Consider the following 17956-nt stretch of genomic DNA (forward strand, 5'->3'; position numbering starts at 1 on the left):
TATCCATTCAGGGTTAGGATGAGTCCACCGAACACATGTTCACTTGGAACCTAATCCAAATTAGATCCTGGGTCCCCTAGGGAAAGAGAGAAGCACAGCAGTCCACGTTGCTCTTGAAGTGGTATAAGCTGTCAGTGCATTTATATTATAAAGAACACTTTATGCTTGGTAAATTACATTTTTGAATTATCATGTTGTTCATGTTCATATTATAGGTTTATCTAAATTTCAAAATATAATACAGTGACTTCTTTTTTATTCAATTTTTTTAGTTGTTGATAGACCTTGATTTTATTTATTTATATATGGTGCTGAGAATTAAACCCAGTACTTCACATGCTAGGCAAGAGTTCCCTTGAGCTACAGTCAGCACCCCAACCCCTAATACAGTGATTTCTAATTTTAATGAAATTTGAAGCTCTCTTTTTGATGGGGTGGGGTTGATTCTCATCAATTATACCAGAAATATTACAATTAAAGAATAAGAATGTTAATATTTGCCATGGTTTTAAAGCAAAATTGAAACTCTTCTAAAATGATGCCAATACAAAATGTCTTCCTCAAAAATGTGGTAAACAAGTAATTTACAGCTCTAATAAGCATAACCACTTATATATCTTCATTCAAATAATGTTCAGAATAAAACTATTGTTTTTTATTTTGAAGCTATTTTTGACTAGGCTATTTTGGTTTAATACTTACACAAAATTAAGATTCCATCCAGCATGCTATATACAGATTTTTGTCATTTTTGTGGTTTGTATATGCTAAACAGTAAGTAACAATGGCATTAATACATCTAATAAGCAAATTAACAATACTCTAATTATACATTTAAAGTGTCATAAAATGTCTACCTTTTTATCTTCTGCTCTAGAATGTGACTATGAAAGAGATTTGCACTACTCTTATTGGTTGCTTTAATGATCCTAATTATTACCTGTGGTTTTCTAAATATTATTTCTACAACTCAATGCAATTAAGTCTCAACTAGAAGGTTTATTCTAAAATGTTTAGCTTATGAAAACATTTTGGAATTGCCTATTTGACCACCAACTAGAGTCTCTACTAAAAATGCAATGCATACCAACCTAATCATGGTTTGTTTCTTGTTTATGACCATCTAAATGTTGACCTAGAAATGCTTCTTTTTAATTTTTTTTTAGTTTTTGATAGACCTTTATTTTATTTATTTATATGTGGTGCTGAGAATCGAATCCAGTGCCTCACACATGCCAAGCAAGTGCACTACCACTCAGTCACAGCCACAGCCCTAGAAATGCTTCTTGAGAACAGAAAGCAGTCTTTTCCTATGCAGCCCCATGTCTTTTTACCAAGTTCCGTGCATATTCCTTTATGGATCTCAAAATACTAATAAATGATGGTGATAGTGTTGTTACAAATGATAAACCATTAATTTCTCAAGAAGGTTCAATGGCTGGGTCAGAATCACTTAACAGCAAGTCAACTGTAGACAATTCTTCTGGGTACAAGTGTCATATGGGTAAGTTGTACCCAATAAGTGGTAAAGACCAAACCTAGGAAAACAGTTCTTTCAAGCACACATTATTAAGACTAAAAACATACTTCCAGTTTGATGTAACTGTCTTTATTCCACATCAGAAAAAGGCTTCTGAACCTGAACAACAGTAACAGCATCCATATTATTAGACACTTCAAAAAGTTATCATAAATGTTCTTTAATATATTTATACCTACGTAGCACAGAATCCCCCCTATGCATTTTTGTGCTTTGCCATTTTAAAAATTTTGCATTCATACTGCTAAATAGTCCTCATTTTGCTCTTTGGATAGCTATAACTAGTCCAGCACTAGATGAATACAGACCCAGGTACAGAACAAAGAATGCAACCTCAGCTTTCCAAACCACAGCTTGATGCTCTGACCCCATGCCGCATGCTATGATCATGAGTGATGGAGCTGTTCTGACTGTACGTTGCTTTCAAATAATGATCCGCAAAGTTAATCAAAAGGGCTTCCCTGTTCAATATTTACCTGTTACTCATTGACAGCCACTGTCTGCACGGCCATTGAGAATGTACAGAATAGGATCAGGAATACTGAGCTCAAACAGAACCTGAGTGCCTCGCTGAAGTACCAAGTACGATGAAGGCAGAATTAAGCTGCTCTTCAAACCACCTCTGACACTAAAGAAGTCTGTGGGAGTTACACAGTGGGAATGCACTGCTCCTTCTAGGATCTGGAGGCCAAATAAGTTGCTGATAGTAAGAGGGATAATAGGAACAATCACATGAAAGAGAAAAAAAAAAGATATTAGGTATCAAAATATAAACATGGAGAGAAAAATAGTAATTTCCTGTATTTGGGCAAAAAAATAATATTCCCTCCTTGATGTGATCTCCTTGCTTTTATGTACAAGGAAAGCCATATCTATCCTGAAAATTATTTTTCTCATTTTAATACACATTCAACATTTTAAACTAAAAAATAATAAGAAAATGCTGATCTTTTTTATGTGTTATTTAAATGCTGTTTGTCAATCTGTCAATCAAAAGTACCCAAGAAGGGTTGCTGACCACAGCCACCTCTAGAAAGGCAGGTAATCAGACTGATCATAATGCAATCTTATTTTTATTTTTAACCATCAACAAAAGAGAGCAATGCTTACTATGGGACCTTACTATATCCATGTATTAACCATGCACCGTGATAGGTTTTGGATATGGTAGTTATGGATTTGGTGGGAGGGAATCACTCCAAATGTAAAATTCTCTTTTAACTAATTTTTACTGAGCACTTATTTAGAAATGGTAAATACTGCTTGAGGGCTTAGCATGTGCCAGGGATTGTTCTAAACAATTTATATTTATTAGTTCATTTAATCCTATGGTAAACCCTATGAGAAACTATGGTATCATTTCACAAATAAGTAAAACAGAGAGCTTATAAAACTTGTTCAAGATCACTCAGCAAATTATTAATGGAACTAAGGTCTGACTCCATCAGTCTCCCAACAGAGCCTGAACAGTCATCTACTACAATGAATGCTCTAATTGCAGTTCTGTGATGTAAGAATCACCAACATTCAAAATTGGTAAGCTAAACTAATTGAAAGTATCTTTAAGGGACTTGCAACCTTGTGATTATACATACAACCTCTTTCCATTTAGCTTACATAAGTTTATGGCATGCCTCATCTCCAAGTTTATGAGTTTCTAGGAGGTATTTATTTGTGTACATACAATTGAATGCTACCACATGTGTGATACAAAGTAAATGTCAAGTAAGGATTTAATCACTAATTCAGCATTGACTTCTCTCTCTCTTACAGTCCCTACACATACACACACACACACACACTCATCCAATCCATCAGAAATCCTGTTGGCACTTCTTTCAAAATATATCATAATCCACATTTTTCTCGCCTCCTCCACTTTCTACACCTTCAGTGGAAAACATCTTGCCTATGGCAAGAAACTCCTGGCTAGGCCTTCTGCTTCCACCCTCGTACCCCTCAAACATACTCCATTAGCAGCCAGGACAATTTTAAGTTATATCCTATAATTCCTGAATTCAAAATCCTCCCAAGTCCTCACTTCAAGTGGTGTAGAGTCAGGGCTTATCTGGCCTTCCTGTGTCCTATGTGCTGGCTCCCTACCACTGCTTGACCTGTCTCCTGCCACTACCTAACCTTGCTCATTCATACCCCTCCGCTCTGGGCTACCAAATGCTGAGTGTATCAAAACTCTGCAGCCTCAGAACCTTGATAGTAGTGGTTGGTTCCACCTGGAATCTTCCTCTGGGTACCTGAATGCCTAAAACCTCACTTCAGGCTTGGGGTCTTTGCTCAAGAGCCTTTTTCATGGGGGTCTCACTTATTTGAACCCACAACTGGCCTGCCTTCAACTGTGGACTCCTAATTCCTTCCTAACCTCTATTTTTGTTCTATAGCACCAACCATCATCAAACAGACTGTATGATTTCCCTCATTTTTAATGTTTGTTGTTTATTGCCTGTCTCAAATACTAACTCTGAAGACAAAGATTTTGGTCTTTGTTCATTGAAAAATATGCCAAACAAAGTTCCTTGTTGTAGATCCAACTAATGCATTAAATTAAAAGAATAGAGAAACCTACTGTGAATTAAACTAGTTTAAAGAGACTTCACCAAGGAGAAAGGAAAGGTAAGGAGACAGTGCATGAACTGTGGACAGGAACAGAGAGCTTGTGCTGAGAAATGTCTAGGGGGAGGGGGAGGCCAAAAGGGAGACTGGGGAAGACCTGCAGGCCTCAAACATTAGGCTAAAACTGCAGGCACTATGCAGTGAGAATGAGCAGTCAATGACTTCAGGGGACAAAAACAAGAGAAATAGATTAGAAATAGTGTTTTCATCTGGTAACTATTTTTAAGGTAGCTGAGAAAGGAAAATTCTCACATTCCTTAGTATGGTGCTCTGTATATGGTGGCTCTAGTATTTATTTATCTGAATCAAACTGACCAAGAAAGGAGATAAGAAGATTAATTAGGAAATTATAAAAATCTGGGCATGCAAATCATTGCTTAAATTAGGGAAATTTTGAAATGAAAGGAAGTATTTAAGAAAAAAAGAAAAAGAAAAAAAATCATGCTGCAAAGAGGATATTTGAGATAAGACTGAGGCAACAAGATAGATAATTCCAAGAGTGAGTCTGAATGACTATGAAAATGAAGATAAAAGAAGTGCAAGGCAGGAGAAGAACTTTTCTGCACAAGCGCTGGGTGCTATTTTGAAGGAATAACTGTTCTGTCCTGGAGAGAGGCTTAAGTGGGAAATGAGAAAGGCGGTGATTTGCAGGCCAGCCATGTTACCCCACAGGTATGAATCAAGGTCTTGTTTTTGTCCCACTCATAAAACAGAGACAAAACAGTTCACTGGGTTGTTCTGAATATTAATTGGAAATTTCCATGCATATGCTTGCAATTTGTGAGTTGTTATATTTGGAGGTTGATGTGCAGTGGAACATAAGTAGGAAAGTTTGAAAATATAAAACTAGAATTTGTCAAGAGGTAGGGCTTGAGACAAGAAGTTGAGATTCATCCATTTCTGTGTGATAACTACAGTGTCAAGACAGGTGAAATCTCCATAGGGGAGACATGAGGACCCCAGGTAGCTCTACAAACAAAGAATGCCAACCACATGTTTTTAAAATGACTAACACTCAAAATGACAAACCCATCTCCCCTACAGTTATGGTTTTAAGTTCCTGGGAGTCTAATTTTTTTATGGAAGTAGATTTCAATAGGCTGTCCTTGAAGAAAGGATGGATTTGCTTCTTTCAAAGTATCATTCGGCTCCAAAATGTCATGTCACCCTGTGGAAAGGGGACAAAATGCTGAGCAAGGCAGACCTGATTTGGCCCCCTATACCATTACCAGATTGTACTATATTAGCAGTGCTAACAGAGTAACTTGCCTAAAGTCTCTGAGCCTCCATTCTCTTGAGTGCAAAATAAGAATTATATTACATATTTCAAAAGGATTGGTCAGGTCAATTACAATAAGGCCTGAAGACCAGTGCACCATATTTGAAACACATTATCCCTTTTTCTTCTGATTTCAGCCTCATCTGCTTTACTGCATATTGAAAAGCAGCCCACACAGATGTAGAAATAATGAAACAGAAACATAACTTCAGAGTCCAGAGTTAAAGCTTCCATTTTCCCCAGAAAGATGAACTTGGCCTCACAGTGAAAGGCCTTGGCATCAATGAGTGTTTCCTTTAGATGGCAGAATAAAGGCATCTACATTCACCATCTTGGTCTGTATCTCAGAGCCTTACCTTCTGAGGACACTCTGTGCCACAGCAAACATTTGTGTCCTGCAAATCCATCCTCAACAGACCCAGTTAAACTATTCTTGGTGCAAGTGAACCAACCATGCCACCAGATCCTTCTAAAAATATACTCTACTTAAAATCTGCTGGCCCATAATGCTTGTTTTCTAGTCTTCTCTCCCCTGTGTATTTCATAAGTATCATGATAATTTTAAAAAAAATCAGCCTTGTTTATTTCTAACAGCCTCATAGAAATTGTAACTAACTCTGGGCAAGCAGCATTCAGAAAAGCTGATAAACAATCTGGCTAGCAAATAAATTTATTGATCATGAATTTTACGAGAGCTCAGAAGCACCCCAGCCCTCCCTCTCATCCCCACTAGATGCACCTCCAAACTTTTTCTTATAAATATGTGGTGACATGAATCCCACTACTTCTCCTGCTTCCCCTGATGCTCATTCAAGAATTGGGACAACTGATGAATTTCTCCAGGGTGTGAGATTCAGAGCTGCTGCTTCCTTTTCCCTCTTTGCAAGCCATCAAGCAGTAAGGCAGTCCCTGGAAGAACAAGATGCTTCCCCTGAAAGTGAGCAAAGATCCCCCTGCAATTACTGTCAAATGCATGCTTCACCAAGACATCCAGAAGGTGCCTGGAGCACACAGGACAGGAGGCTTTGTGCCAAATGGAGACATGCTAACTTGATTTCACCTTTAAAGCAGTTTGGTTAGTGGGGTTGAGAGAGGAAGCAAAGAAAAGAATCATCCAAAAGGTCTTGTACTTTCCAGTTTCAAGGCCAAGGTATGTAATTGGCTGTGATTTGCTGTCAGCACCCCTGACAGGTGAAAGTCAGGAAAACGATGCTGTTCTGAGAGATAATGTTAGCTAACATGTAAGTAAATGAATGACAATTGCTAGTAAGAGAAAAAGGTGATCCGCACTGGTAACACAAGAGAATAAGCACTGAGTGAGGCCAGGGATCCTTCACATTGGGCTGGGGGAGAGGAAGGGAAATTAGGTTTTATTTATTATTTTTTTAAAAGAGAGAGTGAGAGAGAGAGAGAAGGAGAGAGATAGAATTTTTCATATTTATTTTTAGTTTTTGGCGGACACAACATCTTTGTTTATATGTGGTGCTGAGGATCAAACCCAGGCCGCACGCATGCCAGGCGAGCGCGCTACCGCTTGAGCCACATCCCCAGCCCAAAATTAGGTTTTAAATATGATGCAGTGATAGTCTACTTAGTCACATGGACCTCAAACATCCAATTCCAAAGAATTCCCAAAGTGATATGAAACTTACAAAGGTCTGAAGTTTGCCAACAGAAAATCACCCAAGAATGTTTTCTATACACGCTGGTCATTGAACCAAAATCCTCCAAGGACCCAGCTCTCTGCTTTTGAGAACTTGATCTTAACATCTTAATGGTGAACACAGTAAACAGAGTTCTCATTTTAAGCAACCTAGAGAGTGATGCAGAAGTGATAGCATGTGAGAGAATGAGTTCAAAAGGAGCCAGAAAACTCTAATCTCTTGGAAATTACTTCTCATACATGTGCATATTTTGATCCAAAAAAAGCCATGATTGTTTAACCTGCCATACCCTTCTCACCATTAGCTTCATTCCTATAACTTGAAAAACCATTTACACATTTACATGATGGACTCTTTCTAGATAGAAATAAATATTGAGCTGGGTGCAGTAACACACACCTATAATCCCAGCAATTAAGGAGGCCGAAGCAGGAGGATCACAAGTTCAAGGCAAGCCTCAGCAAATTAGCAAGGCCCTAAGGAACTTAAAACCTGTATCAAAATACAAAATAAAAAGGGTTGGGGATATGGTTCAATGGTTAAGTACCCCTGGGCTCCATCCCCAGTAATAAATAAATATTGAGGTGGCAAGGAAGGAAGGATCTTTCTACTAAAAATGTTCTTGCTAGAGGACTTCAAAGACCCATAAAAATAAGTGATCAAAATTCAGAAAGTAGATACAAACTACATGGGGGTGAGGGGTGGGGAAGGGGCTGTTATGTCAGAAAGAAAATCTCAGCAGACCATAGTTTGTTTCTATGTGAAAGTTGACCATACAGCTTTCGAATTCCCCTAAAAACTTGACTCCAGAGATTTTCCAGCTGTTTGTGAATTGATTCATGATAACTATATATATTGATATACATCTATAAAAGGTGATAGGCTATAAATATATACAATTATATAGAAGGCTACAAAGACAAATTAAACTGTTAACAGTGGCTATCTATGGGAGGTACAAATACAAATGAGATTAATTTTTTTCTTTATGTTTATTTGAATTTTCTAAATGTTGCTAGAATTAAAATATACCGTATCTCTATTCAAAAAGAGCTATTCCAAGAGAAGTGGATAAAATGTCATGAAGTAACTAATCTAAAAACCACTCATTCACCAACCCATGACATAGGGCTTGGTAAGAGGAAATTCCAAGAATATCTCTTCAGCAGAAGTTGAAAGTCTGCCAGAGTCTGCTCTGTAAGCTCCAAGGTAACACAAACCCACGGCCATTTACAAGAAGAGGCCATGTAATTTCCTAAATCAACAGAAAAACATATGGAAATAAAAGTTCTAAGTAGGGTGGAGTTGAAACTATAACCTCATTCTTTCTGTTGCTGGTAAGATGGTTAGAGGATGTAAGTTAATTATATTCTCATTAAGAGAAATAAATCCTTGTGTTTTTTTCTATTGTAACATCTGCTTATACATACTTTTAACAACACAGATCATAATACTTTTTATTATCAGTGACATTTCCACAATATTTTATGTATTTTCATAAGGAAGATATTTTCTTAAGTTTCCTAAGTATGAAATTTCTGGTATGTGAAATCATTTTCATAGAGTTCCTGCATATTCTCTGAAATTCACAATACCCTTTTAATTGAATAGTGCACTTTGCTATGAAAATGAAAAAGCTATCTCATTTGTATTACATGAGAGACAGTAATAAATAACAAGAATAACACCCACTCAGAACGACATAACATGCAAAGTGGGTTTCTTTTTTCAGTTTAAGTTCTTCAACATCTCCACTGTCATGATGGTTTAACTTGTTGAATGCTTATTACTTCCATCTTACAGATAAGAGCTTTGTGAGAAGCTATACATTAAGCTATAGAAGTAACAAAGTAAGTACTCATTTAGTGGATACTTAGTATATACGAACCACCATAATTGTTTTTTTTTTTTTTTTTTATTTAGGCCTTGGGCTCTGAAATCAGATCACCCAAATTTTAAAGCAGAGGTTAACAAACATCTTCTATAGATGGCCAAATTATAAATATTTGAGGTTTTCTGGGTCACAATGTCTCTGACAGCAGTATTCAATTATGCCCTTGTGGCAGGAAGAGTTATAGACAATACATAAATAAATGGGCGTAGCTGTGTTCCAATAAAACTTTATTTACAAAATTGAATAGAGAAAAATAGAGAATGTATTTTGCTGTTGGGCTATAGTTTGGTGATAATCCAAATCCCACCATATCCTACCTTCTTAACCTTGAGTGAGTTTCTTCAGTTCTCTAAGACTCTGTTATTCTAGATGTAAAATAGTGGTAATCATGCCTAATGCTCATGTTAATTTTAAGAATTTTTAAATGTATGTGAAGCCATTAGCCTGCTGCCTGACATCACATATGGTCAAAGATCAATAGATTAGTAACTACCATCATCTTCATCATCAATTGATCCTGAAAACCACCTGGGTTATTTTTATCTGCATTTTAAAGGTAAGAAAACATATGCTTAAACAGTTAAGTAACAGCCACTGTAAAACATCTAACAGACGACTATGGGGCTAGGAGCAAACCCAGATCCATTTCCAGGAGGCTTAAACACCTCCAGTAATGATTATTTACTACTGCATGGATTGGTAGATCTTAAAATAGTTTTCTCATAATCAAAGAATAAACTATAATTCTTTCATTCTGATGTATAAACAAAGTCCAAAGATTCACTAAAGACATTTATAACCTAACACACAGAACCAGTTGTTCTTAAGGTGAGGAAAACTTATTAAAACCATAGTTTATGTATTACTATAAATTTGCTGTAAAAATTTTAAAATCTGAGCACAGCACATTAGTATCTCGTCCCTCTGAAGCCACCTGTTAGCAATTTTGAACACTGCAGTTCAACAGTGTGTCTATAAAAGGTTCATTGTAGCTCTGTTCCTCTCACCTTGACCTTTACTTTCAGTTCTCAAGTTTCTGGAGTTCTCATACGCACTGCAGGTGTGTCATTAACCAATTTAAAAAAAAAAAATCTCCGTAGTCATTTCTCTCATAATGAAAATATACAATCCAATGAAGCCAATTAATACTCCTTCACTCTAAATCATACAGCCTGTGCCTACCAGTTTTACTCACTGGCATTTGTGCATCTTGAATTATAAGTGGTCTCTGAGGAGAAAGGCAGATGTGAAGATCCTCAAGTCAGGAAGAGCAGAGAATTCGTGGGCAGGTCCTGACCTGGATTTCATATTTGGAAAGTCCTCCAAAATACTCATAAATCAAAAATAACTGCAAACTAACAGCACACTTCCATATTCTTCCTTGCCAAGCACACTAAATAAGCTTAGAGACAAACAAACAAACAAACAAACCTGTGGGCCCCTCCCACAGCAGTCTTTCTGTCTCCCATCTAACCTACATCCAGTAATTCTCCAGCACAGAGTCCATCTCACCCTTTTCCCCTCCAGAAAACTCCCCCAGGGATGGGATGCCTCTGTTCCTCGGCTTCTGCAGCCTCACCTCCTGCCACTCACCACCCCCAGGTCTCCACTCCTGCTTTGTACCATTTGCAATATGCTACAATAGAAATGTCTGGTTTTAGCCCCAAGATCAAACAGTTTTGCCACCATGAGTACCTTGGGGCCTGCCTTGACCAGTAACAAAGACCACTTCAAGGTGTCCTTCTATAATTGGTCCTTCTGGTCTCCCTGGAGGCATCTCTCAAGTGGAACCCCAAATCACTGTTGTTATCTTAGTTTTCTAGGCTTGCAAAGGACAGAGGTTTTTCACCTCTAAATAAGTTGGTTAGAGTTTGCATAGAAGAGCACCTGACCCATGAGTGATGATTAAAATATATTTCTTTTTTTCTTTTCTTTTTTGATACCAGAGATTGAACTTAGGGATGCTTAACCACTAAACCACATCCCCAGCCCTTTTGTTTATTTTTTTTCTTTAATTTAGAGACAGGGTCTTGCTGAGTTACTTAGGGTCTCACTAAGTTGCTGGGGTTGGCTTCGAAATTGCGATCCTCCTGCCTCAGCCTCCCAAGCCACTGGGATTACAGGCATGCACCACTGTGTCCTGCTAAAATGTATTTCTTAAATGAATAGATGAATGCATCAATTTTTAAACTGTTCCTCCAGAATAAGCCCTAAATAACACACTTTCATGCCATCCACATTACAAATTACTCCCCCCAAGTCAATTATAGGCAAAATCTTTGGAGTGATGCCAAAATTAACTGGAAAAACCACCAGAGATCATGCTGAGATCTAAAAGGCATGATGTGGAAATCAGAATTTACTCTGAAATTGAAAGGCTTGAAGTAATTCTTATTACAAAGTTCAAAGTCTCTTTAACATGCAAATCCTATCAGGGCTCTTTATGAAGCTCATTGTACATTTCTAATTCTTTTCTCTATTCTTTGTTATTTACTATCCCAAACACAACTGCATAAATTATTCTGATGTGAGGGAGAAAATGGTCATACAATAGCAATCAATCATTCAGGTTAAACAACCAGTGAAAGAATTGGCTGCTGTGGCTAGAGCTCCTTGACCTTTGCCTCCTCTTCTACATAGGTGAGCCTCCAGTACCCACATCCCAGCCCATAGCTGCCTGTGATGGCTTCTCTGTAATTGGGAGAACACTTGAGAGTGAGGAGCAGTCTGTCTGGCACAATACAGCTGAAAAGGACTAGTGAATGCCCTTCTTCACTACCCTCCCCTGGTCTTCCCTCATCAACTCCTTCCCTCTTTTGAGTCCAAATTTTCCCATTTCCAGACCCATGCCTCTCAGCTGAGGTCAACCTCAACACTACACTGAACAGAATATCCATATTCTAGGTTCACTCTTCACTCCCCTCCATCCTCAAATGAATTCCTCCAACTCCTGTCAAGGTATCTGAAATTACTCTATTAGAGAAGACTCCTTTTCTTCTCTCTTTGATTCTTTCGCTTGGAGTTGCTTATTAAAATGCAAATAGTCCTGAGAAGAGTAACATTATCAGATAACAACTCCTGATCTGCAATGAGAGGTACAGACAAAAATGCTGGTGGGGGTGAGGCTGGAGCACCCAACACAAACCAAGAACCCAGTGCAATGAATTTCATGAAGATGGCCTCGGGATGGAGAAGACAAACAAAAACTAACTTTAATCTTGCCAATGGTCTCTTCCACTCTAGGTGACAAGTGTTTCAATCAATTTCAAAAACCTTCACAATGAGAATTTCTCAGTCTTGGCTCCACTTTGAGACTAGGAGCCCTGAGTTAAACTCTTTTGTTTAAAATGGGTGCTGCAGTGTGCACTGATATGGCATAGCAGAAGCTCCGGAAATGTGAGTACTGGACTCCCACCGCAGGCTCACTCCCCTTTTCCTCAAGATTGGTGAAATGACTGTTCCTGAAACAGCCTTAAGGACATCCTACCCTTCCTCCAACTTCTCTACAGAAGTTTCCAACTCTATGGTTGAATTTCCTCTTAAACTCTGGAGCTCAGGGGACTCTTCCCTACCTATTCTTCCTCACCATCAGATATTCTTAATGCAGGCAATATTCTTGGACTTCTTATTACAATTCCATGCCATGTCAACGAATGTTTCCTCACTGGCCAAATGTTTTCCTGCCTTTCTTCAAAAATAAAGTTCAAAGTTATTAATATTAGGAAGGGAATATATTTTCTCCTTTTTCAGATTCTTTGTTGCTTTTACTTTTATTCTCAAAAATAGAAAAAAAAATAAGATTGGCAACTGTTTTGATTTAGAAATAACTTTGGCATCTCCCAATCAAATCCACTGTTATAGAAATGAATTCACTTAAATACAGAGATATTATTATGAACTATAAATAGGCAGTTTAAAAGGCAGTTATAGTGCTTAGCAAAACAAATGCTTAGCATAAAACAATGAGATTTGTAAAATATTTACAACATTAGTAATTTTTAAAAGACTGTATTTCTACCCTTTGCTAAAAAACTCAGTATCAACAATTGCAATTTGAAGTTGTAAATTGGAAATATCATAAGCATTGAATGTAAAAGATTATGGTAACTATTACCATTATTTTAAAGTAATAAAGTACAGACTTTTTAAAATAAATTTTTATTCCTGTTTGCTTTAAAATTTTAATATTGAAACAACTGTTTAACCAATCTAGTAATTCTCAATAAAATCTAAATGCATCATGTAAAATAATTGTTTTAAAGTAACAATTCACAATAATTGTTGAACCACAGAATTATGGTTGAAAGGAATATAAGCAATGATATGCTAGGAAACTTTGAACAACCAGTTAGGGTGCCAAGTACAACAGTGGCACCTGTAATCTCAGCTACTCAGAAGGCTGAGGCAGGAAGATCTCAAGTTCAAGGCCAGCCTAGGAAACTTACTGGGACCCTGTCTCAAAATACAAAAATAAAAAGGGCTGGAGATGTAGCTCAGGGCTACACTCCTGGGCTCAATCCCTAGTACTAGAAAAAATGAAAGATGGAGGCAGCTGATTTGCAGCATTTTCCAGTCTCCAAGGGGTTACTGATCACAAAGACCACACAACTGGCTCTCACAAACCCATCTAAGTTGGCTCTACCACATGACTGGATATGAAAGTTCAGATGGTGTAGCCTCTTCATACCTGAAACTTTTCCACAGGACTGTCTTTCCTTATAATCTACAATACCCTACGCACATAAGGACATAACACATGTACAATGTTTACACATTTATCTACTCAACACTATTATATGGCTTTCATTCTTTTTTCAGAAATGAAACACAGTAAAAAACATATATGACCTCATAACCCAACCACATACACATTATGTGCAGTTGTATGTACATAAACACAAGTGAATAAAACAAAACAGAAGTCTTAAAAAATAAAGCACAGTCTTACTACATACAATGCATAATTTCCTCTTCTATATCACTTTTAAATTCTGATCTTGATCCACTAAATTGGATTATATTCACCTTTTTGGGTAGTGACCCAGAGTTTGAAAAGTGCTACTGTAATAGACTATAAGCTCATTGAAGATAGGATTACATATCATTTGTCTGTATCTATTCCTATATCTAATAGTAATTATTGAAGTCCAAGGAGGTTAAGTAACTTTTCCAAAGATGTAACTGCTATATTGCTGACAAATAATCCCTCCAGGCAAGTGATAACTCATGCCACAGAATCATAATATTTATGACTTGATAACTGAAAGTTACAGAATCTTGTAAGACAGCTACGCCTTCGCCAGAAATTGACAAAGAATTTTTTTTAATGGTACTCACCCCCCCCCATAGTGTTTTACCCACTGTGGCCCTGACTGTTCACCTGGATGATAGGGACATGATTCCCATTTCCTTACTTGACAACATTCACCCTCAACAGTGTTGAAAAGAGAATCATCGTTTTCACAAAACATCTTCATTTCTCTATGGAGAAGAACTATATAAATGCTGATTAATATTAAATATATAGAATAATCATATCCTGTACATTAGTAACACTAGCCTTCTAATAGCCAAAAGCCAAATACTTAGTTGCAGAAAATACTCAGTAGAATTTGAATGCACAGCCCTCTCGTCAGTGTGCTTGCACACCACATGCTTTTTATAGGTGCTATTAAATGTACACTATAGTTTCAAGACAATTCAGATAAGCATCTTCACTAAAATACACAACACCATTAATCATCTCAGTGACAGTGCTCCAATTTAACATCTTGGGGATTTCTTCCCCTTCTTCATCATTTATTTGCCAATATTTCCTTGTTATGAATATCCCCCTAGTGACTTACCCTGGCAGTCACAGCTGTGCTGCCTACTGTGTCTACCCTGACTACAAATAACACTGATTCTTAATAAAAGCAAACCCTTGAGATGATTCCTATGGTGAGAAGGGAAACTTTTCTATGGACAGACCTCCTCATGGCTTCGACCATGTTCCTTACTCTAAACTGAGCAACCTCAGCCTTTAAGCAAATAGTCATTTCTATCTGCTTAAATTAAACCAGCTTAATTACAAATTAACAACAATTTATTGCTGATTGCCTATTATTTGAGTGGTCAACAATCAACTGATGCTTAACTATGGTTCTGAGAGGACCCCCCTTGCTAGACAACAGAAGGCTTCTTCAAAGCAACCACCAATCACAACAAGGCCACAAATCACTAACCAATTTCAGAAACCTGGCCATCAAAAGCCACAATAAATGACTCATAAATAATAAGGTCTTTTTAAAAATGACCAGAAATAATTTTGCATTATAATTACACCAATTCTGATGAGGAAAACATGATCTAGGTAACAGAATAACAATAAATAAAGCCAGAGATAAACACGTAGTAAAGATACTGTGATAAAGTTATCAACTAAACCACACTAGGCAGGGAACAGTCCTAGCTCCAATCCGGATCTATTCTATATCCATTTCAGAGAACAACCTCCATAGCCACTAGCATCTCCTGATCATTTAAAAATTGGAAACCATGAAAGAAAACTCTCTACAACCATTTGGAGGAGTAAATGAAAGTAGAACTCACCAGCTTGTATTCAGAAAGGACCTTTTAAGGAAAAAAGGGCACTTTCTTTTTTTTTCTTTCAAAAATGACATTCTCCTACCAAAGAAGAGTACAAAGACAAACATACACCACAGTATATTTGCAAAATGTGTGAAGAAAGACTTCAGTGGACTCATGTTTTTGTTACCTTATATTTTCTATAGGGGAAGAATTAATTAGATGTTAATGCTGCTTCATTCAATATTGCATGACTTTTCTGGAAAGCATAAATTTCTAACCTTTTTTTCTGAATACTCCAATTGGACTATTGTTTAAAAAAAACTTTCTTTTTAGTAAAAGCAATACAACTCAAGCTACAATATATTAAAATGCCATTTCCTCCCCAGAGCAAAGTGTTTACTTCAGTGATAGCAACAACACCTTGTTACCAAAAGTGCAGATTCTGTTAAGTAACGGACAAAGCAAATGGCAGCAAAGACAGAGGACTCAACTTCAATTTAACTGTCCTGTAAGGTACATAGTAATTAGCTGCAAAGCTCTGAAATCTTAGCTAGCATGTTAAGTCTGCTACATGACAGTATAATTTGACTTCTTAAAGGATTATGCAAATTACAACTCATCATTCCATTACAGGATTGAAAAAAAGTGACAGCTAATTTATACATAACACACCTTTCAAATCCCTAAGATGCGTAGCACCTGTGCAATGTATTTTGCTGAGATTTTCTTGCATATAAGTACTTGTTTATTGCAATATAAAGAAGCTTACCTAAGAGCTTTAATACAGTCATTTTAAAAAAAACTTTTAGACCACAATTTCAAAAGAATAAACATTTTTTTTTCTGTCTTGATTTCAGAGGCAAATTTTTTATTATCATTTTGTTTGGTTTGGTTTGATTTTTTTCCCCCACTAAATTAAATAAAAATAAGGTTTCAATACAAGGATATTTTTTAATAGCTGGCAATCACAAGCACTGATGCAAGAGCCAGAAGGAAGACTCACAAAGATTTCAACATACTTCTGGTAGGTAGATTCACAGTAGATTCCGTCATATCTGTAGATTTTCCTACATTCTGATTGGTTGGGCAGAGGATGCTGGGCAGTTATTCTGTAGAGGCATCAAAAACAGATAGACATGACTAGAGATTCTCTACAGTCAACTGGAATGCAGGATAACAAGTATGTTGAAATGTAATATATTCTGCTTTTACGCTTTTGAGCTCTACACACAATTGCAATGTGTACATACATTTGAGAACATTAACTTCCACTTTTAGGAAACGGCAGTCAGAGAAAAAGCAACTTTTCTCAGTTCTTCATCAGAACAATTTGTTTTTTAAGTCTCAGAGTCATAAAAGTGGAAGAAAGACATATAGATCTAAAGCTTAACTCACTCTACTATCCCCATGATTATATTCTAAAGAAAATGTTAAAAACAAATGTCATTAGTGTTTCTGTTACAGGGCTGTCATTAATTCAATCATGCATTACGAGCATAGGCAACTATAAATGCTTTAAGTGCTTTAAAACCATAGCCAAGTTAATATATTTTCAAGCTTTATTCAATTTATATAGTTTGTATGCTACTGACTTCTAAAGGGATATGATACAGCTTACAGAACTAAACCCAATTAGGGATGAAAACACAAGCAAGACCGTGGGGAGCACGGGTTAGATGTTAACAGGCACCTGAGATGAGCTGATTACAGTGGCTCCAGGTTTCTTGGCAGTTAAGGTAAAAAGGGGGAAAAGCTTACACAATTTTCATCTGTATTACTTAAGCCTATAAATTCATCTGAGACTCCCTGCATTATATAGACATAAAAATTCTGAGAGGCGTTTTCTGACCATTTGCTTCAGTTGAAAATCTCATCATTCAAGGAAAAAAAAATAAGAAATCTACCATGTATTTTAGAGAAAAGTAATGCAATTTAGTCAATAGAAATATCTGTAAGAGTGCCAACTGCTTTGTTCTAATATCAGTCTATCAGAAAAGTTAATATCAAATTTTTAAGTCCATACCCCCCCACACACACACATAGTATCCTCTTAAATATTAATTAAAGCATGATGGATTAATGTTATTTTGCAAAAATTCAGATGAGTATTTTCTAATTTCTTTGTTTCTAATTTCATGAAGTTTACTTAATATTTCATAAAGCCTAATATATCTAGTGACAATACTTTTTAAAAATTTAAGTTCTGCTTTTGAACCTTATTTAGATGCTTTCCTAAATTTTAGCTAAAAACATTCTTCATATTACAAATAACCCATCCCCAAATCTCTTATTGAATTAAGTGGGCCAACAGTTCTATTTATAATTAATCATTTGCCCCTTGTTTAAAGTGATTTTTAAGCCTGATGATGATTATCGTATTC

The 17956-nt window shown here is 36.6% G+C and overlaps 1 protein-coding gene across 13 annotated transcripts in view; it reads right to left on the bottom strand.

Moving 5' to 3' along the window:
• Window positions 1–17956, bottom strand: part of NPAS3 (neuronal PAS domain protein 3) — an 845028-nt gene that overhangs the window by 714517 nt on the left and 112555 nt on the right. For 6 of the 13 annotated variants that reach the window (XM_081290032.1, XM_081290031.1, XM_081290030.1 and 3 more), the window contains exon 2: window positions 16595–16684. The exons of the other annotated variants lie outside the window; for them this stretch is intronic. In XM_081290032.1, the coding sequence (XP_081146158.1) occupies window positions 16595–16684 (90 nt within the window). The remainder of the gene's footprint in view (window positions 1–16594; window positions 16685–17956) is intronic. 13 annotated transcript variants of the gene reach the window in all.

This window comes from Spermophilus citellus (assembly GCF_964194105.1).
Source record: "Spermophilus citellus genome assembly, chromosome: 4".
Classification (NCBI taxonomy): domain Eukaryota; kingdom Metazoa; phylum Chordata; class Mammalia; order Rodentia; family Sciuridae; genus Spermophilus; species Spermophilus citellus.